The sequence below is a fragment of the Lotus japonicus genome, chromosome 1, assembly GCF_012489685.1.
Source record: "Lotus japonicus ecotype B-129 chromosome 1, LjGifu_v1.2".
NCBI classification, from domain to species: domain Eukaryota; kingdom Viridiplantae; phylum Streptophyta; class Magnoliopsida; order Fabales; family Fabaceae; genus Lotus; species Lotus japonicus.
In genome coordinates, this window is record NC_080041.1 from 124,353,947 (window position 1) to 124,364,220 (window position 10,274).

Genomic DNA, 10,274 nt, shown 5'->3' on the forward strand with positions numbered 1-10,274 from the left:
TCCACCAGATGTGCTCTTTCTATCATCTGCACTTCCTGCCCAATCTGCATCACAGAATCCAACTAAAGAAGAATTTGTATCATGAGTATAGAGAATACCATAGTCACTTGTGCCATTGATGTACTTGATAATTCTCTTGACCTGTAGCAGATAACTTGCCTTAGGAGCTTCTTGGTATCTTGCACATACACCAACTGCAAATGTGATATCTGGTCTACTAGCAGTAAGATACAACAAGCTTCCAATCATGCTTCTATAGAGACTTTGATCAACATCTTCTCCTTGCTCATCCTTGGACAGTTTGATGTGTGTAGCAGCAGCAGTTCTCTTGTGACCAGCCTTTTCAAGGCCAAACTTTTTGACTAAGCCTTTAACATACTTACTCTGTGACATGAACATATAATCCTCCATTTGCTTGGCTTGTAGTCCTAGAAAATAATTCAATTCACCAACTAAGCTCATCTCAAACTCAGATTTCATTTGTCGGACGAAATGCTCCACCATTGAGTTCGACATTCCTCCAAAAACAATGTCATCCACATAAATCTGTGCTATCATGAGCTTACCTTTGTCATTCTTCACAGATAAAGTTTTATCAATTCCACCCTTACAGTAACCATTGCTTACAAGGAACTCAGTTAACCTTTCATACCAAGCCCTAGGAGCTTGCTTCAAGCCATACAGGGCTTTCCTCAACTTGTACACATGATCTGGATGATGTGGATCTGTAAATCCTTTAGGTTGTTCAACATAAACTTCTTCACTCAAATAGCCATTTAGAAAAGCACTCTTCACATCCATCTGATAAAGTCTGAACTTCAAGAGACAAGCAACACCTAACAAAAGTCTTATAGATTCCAGTCTAGCTACTGGAGCAAAAGTCTCATCAAAATCAACTCCTTCTATCTGAGTATACCCTTGAGCAACTAGCCTTGTTTTATTCCTTGTGACTGTTCCAGTTTCATCTGATTTGTTCTTGAAGATCCACTTGGTGCCTATGATGTTTACTTCTTCAGGCCTAGGCACTAACTCCCACACTTCATTTCTCCTGAACTGCTCTAGCTCCTCTTGCATAGCATTTATCCAGTATTCATCAGTGAGAGCTTCATTGACATTCTTGGATTCTATCTTAGAGATGAAACAACTGTGAGCAATTATACTTCTGGATCTGGTAGTCACCCCTTCTTGAAGATTACCAATAATGTTTTCTTGAGAATGATTTTTCTGAACCCTGATTGATGGAGCTTTGTTTGATGGGATATCTTTGTCTTCCTTTTCATCAGCACTTGTTTCTGACTCATTGTCGAGGGCGGTTGCTGGAGCATCGGCTGGAACATCAGCACCATCATCATCTTCATTCAAAACTGCTTCTTCCTTCTTGCTTGGTTCATCATCCACAGTCACATTCACAGATTCCATCATGGTCCTTGTGCGAGAATTAAAAACTCTGTAAGCTTTGTTGTTCATAGAATACCCCATGAAAATTCCTTCATCACTTCTTGGATCAAGCTTCCTCCTAGGATCACGATCTGTAAGGATATACCATTTACTTCCAAATATATGAAAGTATTTTACAGAAGGCTTTCTACCTTTCCATAGCTCATACTGTGTAGAGGATGTCCCTGCCCTGATGGTGACTCTGTTGTGTATGTAACAGGCAGTACTCATAGCTTCAGCCCAGAACTGGTGTGGAATCTTTTTAGCATGTAACATTACTCTAGCTGATTCCTGGAGAGTTCTATTTTTTTCTTTCAACAATTCCATTATGCTATGGAGTGATGGGGGCAGAAAACTCATGGCTAATACCTTCTGTTCCACAGAACTCCAAGAATTTAGAATTCTCAAACTCCCTTCCATGATCACTTCTGATTCTCACAATCGCACAGTCCTTCTCATTCTGAAGTCTCAAACATAGGTTCTTGAATATTTCAAAAGTCTCTGATTTTTCTCTCATAAATTCAACCCATGTATACCTTGAAAAGTCATCTACACAGACAAACACATACCTTTTTCCTCCCAAGCTTTCAACCTGCATGGGACCCTTGAGATCCATGTGAAGCAATTTCAGAACCTTTGTCGTGGTCTAATGCTGGAGCATCTTGTGAGGCACTTTCGTTTGCTTACCAATCTGACATTCTCCACATAGCTTTCCTTCTCCCAAGCTCAAACTGGGCAGTCCTCTTATTGCTCCAGCAGCAATAACTTTTTGCATGCTCCTGTAGTTGAGATGTCCTAGTCTTTGGTGCCATACATTCACCTCATCTTCTTTGGTTAACAAACATCTAGAAACATGAGCTTTTTCTTCTGATGTCCACATATAACAGTTGTCTTTTGATCTGATTCCTCTCATCACAATTTTGTCCTCATCAGTGGTCACAACACATTCTATTTTATTGAACTTCACATCATACCCTTGGTCACACAGTTGGCTTATGCTGATCAGATTTGCAGTTAAACCATTGACAAGTAATACATTATTCAAGTTAGGAGATTCTGTGCTAACAAGCTTTCCTACACCCTTGATCTTTCCTTTAGCTCCATCTCCAAAGGTAACATAGTTGGTTAAGTGACTTCTGATGTCTTGTAAAAAACTCTTGTTCCCTGTCATGTGCTTTGAGCAGCCACTATCAAAATATCAGTCTTCCTTTGATGATGCTCTGAACGATGTGTAGGCTACCTGACATTTGATTTCACCTTGGGCTTCCATAGCTGCCTCATCTGAATAGGCTTTGTAGACTTGATATTATTGTGCATCTGAGGATAGCCATATAACTTGAAGCAATAGGGTTTATATGACCATTCCTACCACAATAGTGACACTTCCAAGGCACAGTTTTGCCAAACTTAAGCTGAGGGTTCACATGCTGAGGCACACGTCGAGACAATGGGTCTGACAACTGATAATTCCTGGGCTTCTTGAATTCAGTTTGTTTTATAGCAGAAACAAATTTCTTTGATCCTTTCTGATCTTCTTTGTTAGATGTCCTGTAGTCAAAGCCAATTCCCTTCAAACTCTTTCCTTGCTTGCTGGTTTATTTCAGAATTTCATTAAGCATATCAGAACCACTGTTCAGCATTCTAACAGATTTGTGAGTAGCTTCAAGCTTTCTTGTCAGAGTTGCCACTTCCTCTTGAAGTCCTGCATTAATCAACACTAGATTAGCCTTTTCCATAACATCAGCATTATTAAACTTACTTTGCCATTCCTCCAGATCTTCCTTCAGCTTTGTGCTGAGCTCTTTCAGCCTTTCATTCTGAGAGACAAGTTGTTCTATCTCACTTTGCTTTTCTCTCACAAGTTTACATGCTTCTTCCCACTTGATATGTAGCAGCTTGTAAGTCTCAGCCAGTTCCTCATCTGTAATGTCCTCATCACTTGTATCAGACTCATAGATGGTTCCAGAGAAATCATTGACTTTGTTTGCAGATATCTCCTCATCTTCAGTGTCTTCATCTAACCAAGTTACCATCATACCTTTCTTCTGCTTCTTTAGATAGGTGACACATTCAGACCTGATATGGCCATATCCTTCACATTCATGACACTGCACTCCTTTATTCTGACCAGATCTTTCTTCTTCTTTGGTCTTCCTCTGTGAATTAGAAAACTTGGGTTTGTTGTCGAACTTCATGTCCTGGACATTAAGCCTGGTTCTTTTGTCAATCTTTCTCAATGCTTTGTTGAATTTTTTTGCTAGCATAGCCAGAGCCTCAGAAAGATTTTCACCCTCACAGTCTTCATCATCACCTTCATCAGTGTTTGACACAAAAGCAATACTCTTATTCTTCTTTTTAGACTTCCCACTCAGTTTCAACTCAAATGTCTGCAAAGAGTCAATAAGTTCATCAACCTTCATGTTCTCAATGTCTTGAGCCTCCTCAATCGCAGTGACTTTCATAGCAAATTTCTGAGGAAGTGATCTCAAGATCTTCCTTACAAGCTTCTCATCTGACATAGGTTCTCCCAAAGCAAATGAAGCATTAGACAAGTCACGGACACGCATGTGGAATTCTGAGATAGTCTCTTCTTCAGTCATCATCAAATTTTCAAATTGAGTAGTGAGCATCTGAAGTCTTGACATCCTTACTCGAGTAGTTCCTTCATGTGCAGTCTTCAGAATTTCCCAAGCATCCTTTGCCACAGTACACGTATTGATCAGCCTAAACATATTCTTGTCAACTCCATTAAAGATAGCATTTAGAGCCTTTGAGTTTCCAAGAGCAGCTTCATCTTCAACACTGGTCCATTCCTCTTCAGGTTTTTCCACAACAGTAGTAGAGGTGCCTTCAACCTCAACCTTAGTGGGGTGCTTCCAACCCTTGACAATAGCTTTCCAAGTCTTGTTGTCAATTGACTTGAGAAAGGCTGTCATGCGAACCTTTCAGTAGTCATAATTAGTACCATCCAGAATGGGTGGCCTATTGACTTATCCTCCCTCCTTGTTATCCATGAGAACTTGAATAAAACTCCCTGGAGCTCACCCAACCAGAACAAGGTGCCTGCTCTGATGCCAATTGTAATTCAGGTTCCTTGTAGTACGAATGTCCTGCACGATGCTAGGACAATAGGTTCGACAATCACTTAACAGTAAAAACAGAACTTAAACCAGAAACAATAAAACACAAGAATTGTTAACCCAGTTCAGTGAAAAACTTTCACTTACGTCTGGAGGGTTTGCACCCAAAGAAAGGAAATCCACTATCTCAAGAATCAGGAATTACAGACACTCATGAACACAACAGTTCATAGTTCACTTCCTAATCTACCCAGTGTATTTCTACTTAGAATCTCAACCTAAGTATGAGAGCCCCTCTCACTTTCTCTCAATCACTGCCACAGTGATTGGTGAATACAACGAACAATCAGAGTTTGAATGTAATCAAACACACAGAACCCTTCTTTGCTTTATAGAATCAGTGAGCAAAGAGGATTCACAACTAACAAAGGACAAAGCACAAACACAAATCCTAAAACACTTGATCTCTTTCTCTTTTAGCTTCGGTGATCTTCAAGTTTTAGGTCTTCATCCTTTTATAGACTTCAGCAGCGGTAGCATGGGCTCTAGGGTTAGCATGGGCTGAAGTAACAGATTGTAGTAACAACAAATCAAAACGCAATCTTGAAAGATTCGGTTTGTTTATTGCACAAGTAAAGATAGAAATCAATCTTTTAACAAAGATTGTTTCAACAAATAACAACCCATAATTAAAACCCTTCTGGAATAGCTACTTGCTCCTCAAGTAACTCAAAAACATATCTTCAGTAAATCTTCAAAGGGCCCACAATAAAAACTCAAGCTAAGGACTGATGCCCTAGCTACACGGAATCAGATGCCACGGCATCTGCTTCGACAATCGGTTGTTTTGACAAAATGCAAGGCAACATGTACCAACAATTAGCATTGAAGATGCTCTTACATAAGACTTATTTACATTTAACTGACCTTACTAGTGGGGTTCAAACCTGCAACATAGGCACTAGACCAACCCCTTAAAAAATGTAATGCATAGTTATCGTACAAGTTTTTTTTACAAATATAAAAACTATAATTAATAACACTTTTAATTCCTTATATTGTGATTGTGCGATTTGAGTATCTCATTTTAAAATGAGCGATTTGGTTCCTAAAATTTCCAACGTGTGAAATTGAGGTTTTTCTTTCAAATTGCGTCGAATTACTAACAAAATAGTATTAAGGTAGCATTGACTATGTTTAGTTTGCAATGATATTTTATTTACATCTCACTTTTTGAACACATCACTTCGGCCTATAACGCTCACGAGACCCGTCAAGGGCTAGGCACCCCTCTTATCTCTCGATCCTCCCTTTTTCTCTCTTTTGGTAACAATTGCGACCATCGCAAGTGGCACTCAAGAGCAAATGGATCTAAAAAACAAAGGAATCAAGAACGGCGTGGAGGTAGGAATCACAAGACAAATGTGGGAGGACACATCGCTTGGCGGCTAGTTCGCTTGAAAAAAGAAAGGAGACAATAATACATGACAAAACAAAGGAATAATTAGGTCAAAGTAGGAAGGGGGTTAAGAAAAAGAAAAGAGAGATCAAATCGTGACTAACGCTTCTTCCACCATTTAGCCCAACACTAACACTATGTTTAGTGAGAATAATGGTAAATTTGTATTGATTATTTGAATTTTAAATTCTTAAGTAAAATTTTATTTATATTATCTAAATATCAAATAAAAGCATTTAATACTTATTATTTTCACTTTTAATTAAATTTGTAATAAATAAAAATATATTTGACTCGCGGTTGGTCCGCAACCCGTGGACAAATCCCGCTTAACACACATATTAAGAAGGCCAAATCGTTTAAGTCCACATCAACACAGATTAGAAATTCATTTAAAAAAAAAACATAGATTAGAAATTAAACAGGTTTTGATTCACACTGATTATGCTAGACGATTGGTATGTAACCCGCGGCCTATATATACCCATATCTTTTTTGGTCTTTTAACAATGTGCACCCATTAGAGAGTGGACAAAGCCACAATCACATCGGACACAAAATCAATCCAATGGATTGGAGTAATTGGATATTTGGCGGCTATGTTCTTTGTAACAAAAATGCTAAATGTTGCGAAACTGAAATATAAGAATAGATTCTAAACTCATTTGATTGGTTATATATTGATTCCTTAAGTCCTGACTCATCTCTGTATTTTCATTCAAATACTAACATATATTAGGAATAAATGGTCAATCGTGGGTTTCATTGAAATTTCATTCGTACATAATATCATTACTCTGTAGCCTCTATTTTTTTTACGGTAACACCTTTAACTAACATCTTGCCATTGCATATTCAAACTATTCAAAGCTAGTACCAAGCTAAGAAATTTGTTTTCTTTACTTCCTAAGCTTTACACTTTACAAGCAGGATTAGAGGAGAGGCTTGTAAGCCAGAGAGAGTCACTAAGAACCGGTTCATCATTATCATTCTTATGCCAACTCCAAAGAGCAGATGATGCATTAACCACCTCCAACATCCCATGTCCAAAGCTAGCTTCCCTGAATATTGATATCTCTGGCTTCGGGTCTATGTACCTGTCAGACACAGACCACGTAGAAACATTTAAAAATCAATAGTTATGATCCAAATCTAATATTACAGCTTAATTTTGGCTTAGTGTTGAAGATTATTTGGATTTGTATTGGGTGAGTGTGAAAGAGTGAAAGCACATTCACTCAATCAACAAGTGCATTCTATTGTGTAAATGTACATTTGAAAATTGTGATCTCATATTGTTTTGAACTGAAAAACAAAAGGTCAAAGTTTAATTACTTAGTGGCGAGGCCTTCACGGTTACCCCCATCCCCAATGGTGATATGTACTGGACCACAATTGTCAGCCTTGTCTTTATAAACTCGTGTCTGAGAACACAAACAAACCGGATTAATCTTAAATTGAATAATTATCATAATAATCATAAAATGAAATAGTGATTAATGATATGATGATGATAATAATACTCACAAAGCGTTCATAGGCATGAACATGTCCTGTAAAAACAACATCAACACGGGCATGATAGAGCAAATCTTCCATGGCTTCCTTCATGTCCTCAGATTCACTCTCACCCTGATGAGCAGTGTTTGAATTGTACCACGGAGCATGAAGGAGCACCATCACCCAAGGAGTTTTCCCTCTGTTTATCTTCCCCAAATCCCCTTGAAGCCACTCGTATTGCGAAGAACCAGGGTCAAAATCAGTGTAGGAACCCAACATGATAACATGAACACCAGCCACATCAAAGGAGTAGTAGAGGTTTGAGTCTGATCCACTCTCTTCGAACGGCATTCGCCACCGAGCATTGTAAGCTGTGAATGGCGTCCGGTGGATGATCGGTATCTTCTCAACCTCGTGGTTGCCTTGGGTCACCATCCACGGACGCTGGCTCGCTAATGGCTCAACTAAACGACCAAATGAGTCCCATCGAGTTTGGATAAAGTCCGCGTAGGACAAGTCACCCGGTAGCAACAACATGTCATAATTCGATTTGCCTATATGATCTAGTGTCAACTGAGTCCACTCTGTCTGTCCGAGATCCCCTGCATACAACTAGTATTTAAGCCCATGCAATGCATGATAAAATAGTGTCTAACTTGATTGAATTTGTTGGAGAGAACTTACCAACTACTGCAAACTTGATGGGAAATTGGGAGGGTGTAGTTTTGAAATTGTATGATTGGGCTGAAGGTGGGTCACCCAAACGATAGTAGTAGACCGTGTTGGGCTTGAGGGGCCCAATTACGACCTCGTGGATTTCACCTGACTGGTAGAGAGTATAGTGGTAGGAAGAGGTGGTCCCAGTGGCAGAGAAGGTGTTTGCTGAAGTAGTTGGGCCGTACTCAATTTTTGGAGTGGTTGGGCTGTTTGTGATCCATGATATCCTCATCTTATCTTGGCCCACTTGGGATATGTGTACCTGAAAGGTTTGCGCAAAAATAAAACATTATCCTCATAAGCTTCTGAAACTTTTGATAAATTAAAACAATGTGTTTGATGTTAGATATGACTAGTGTTTAAAAAAGAAAAAAATGTTAGATATGACTAGTAAATGGCTATAATATTTAAGTTAACAAGGTCAATTTAGAAAACATTTAAAATCCTTGAGATAATCTACATCAATCAATAACAACATATGATCTACAACAGAAAAGAGAACATCAGCAACTAAATTATGAAAAAATCTATTAGTCGGAGAAAGAAAACAAAACTTATCTGGCAACAATTTGGATTTTCCCCCCTAAATCCTAGAAGATGATAGGGAGATAAATATGCTTAAGTTTTGCCAACTTCTCATCCGTGATACTAGACGTGATAGAAATTAATATCCATCCAAAAAGGACATTACTAAAAACGTCTTTAATAGAGAAAATAAAAATTTATATCCTTTTCAATTTTTGTTTGGGGTCTCGAAAAGTATTCATACCTGGTAAACATGAGATTAAAATATTCTAGACACGTAGATCACATAAAGTGATTAAATCTCTTTTAACAAATAATTTTTCATACTTGATGCTTACCGATTAGCCTTGAATTAGATGTTATCCAACCTGAATGGTTGAATTTTTTAATTTTCAAATAAATATATATTAAGAGAAACGAATAATATTCTAAATTTGTAAATATTAATTAATTTTTCTTATCAAGGGTAGCCGTGCAGTAATTATAGATTCCTAGTATAGGAGCGTAGCGTACGGCATCATGTGAAGCAGTTTAAGGAAGGAATGCGAGATATTTGTGCTGCCAGCCACTACGACACACACACGAGCAAAATCCACTCCCCCATTTTCCTCAATTCCACAACCAAATCGGTGTCCACCCCAACCAAATTAACCCAATTTTTCCAACTTTTCTGTTTAAATTGGGCATTCAACATCATGTCATCTTCTCCACCAAACAACGCAATGGGCACAAACAGACGTACCAACAAGTATCAATGATGATGACAATGATGATGAGAAAAAAAAAGTCCCCCAAAAATCAGAAATTTAAACCACGGCAAATACAAAAAAGAACCCCTCTAAATTTCGTTGAAGAGCAAATGCGCGCAGATTATTTAATCATCAATTGTTCATTCATACAGAAATTGAGAACATAAAATTTGAAGAAATGCATGTAAGTACCTGTTGTGGCGAATCTGAGTCATCAGTATCAGCCACGTAGATGGTTTTCCGCGGCGGTGGGCGAGTGTAGCCGCAACAAACACCGTCAAGCCCGATAATTAGCAAAAGAACGAGGCCAAGCACCGGCATTCCTTTCACCATCTCCATTTTTTTTTCAAATTTCGGTGCCCAACCAACTATATTTAATTTCACTATAAATTATGTTTTTAAATATTAGAAAATAGCATTTGCTACTCGTAGATAGGTTGAAGGAAGAAGAAAGAGAGGTGTCAGATCAGAATCAGAGTAACATTGTATTTATACACACCACCTGCTCTATGTAACGCTTAAATAAAAAAACAAACCTCCCCTATGTGATGTGGGTTTGGGGTTTTTCCAAGTTTAGCTGTCAAAATAGTACTAAATATATTATTATACTATATATTCATATTTTTGTTCTATGTTATTAGATAGATTTGGCATTGCATTCATACTTCACATTTCAAATAGTCAACCAACCAATAAATTTCGTGAATAAATGTGACAAAGCCTTCAACGCCGACGCGTGTCTTGGTACCCCCACCTGTGCATACGGACATATTTATGGCGCATCTTCTTCAACATAGCATTTTTTTT

General features: G+C 38.2%; 1 protein-coding gene across 1 annotated transcript; it reads right to left on the reverse strand.

Annotated features, from left to right (window-relative positions):
- Positions 1 to 6,693: 6,693 nt before the first annotated feature.
- LOC130730212 (probable purple acid phosphatase 20) lies at positions 6,694 to 10,003 on the reverse strand. Its single transcript, XM_057582158.1, has 5 exons — positions 9,660 to 10,003; positions 8,161 to 8,455; positions 7,504 to 8,078; positions 7,312 to 7,400; positions 6,694 to 7,073 (listed from the first exon to the last, which is right to left on the reverse strand). Exons 1-5 carry the CDS (start codon positions 9,804 to 9,806, stop codon positions 6,890 to 6,892), a joined length of 1,290 nt encoding a protein of 429 aa, XP_057438141.1. The 5' UTR covers positions 9,807 to 10,003; the 3' UTR covers positions 6,694 to 6,889.
- Positions 10,004 to 10,274: the final 271 nt, after the last annotated feature.

Bases quoted from the DNA above. Each gene is read 5' to 3' on its own strand.
- LOC130730212 (XM_057582158.1), bottom strand. From the start codon at position 9,806: ATGGAGATGGTGAAAGGAATGCCGGTGCTTGGCCTCGTTCTTTTGCTA. The intron at 8,079-8,160 runs GTAAGTTCTCTC...AGTTGTATGCAG, and splicing joins CATCAAGTTTGCAGTAGTTG to GGGATCTCGGACAGACAGAG. The intron at 7,401-7,503 runs GTGAGTATTATT...TTGTGTTCTCAG, and splicing joins TTCATGCCTATGAACGCTTT to ACACGAGTTTATAAAGACAA.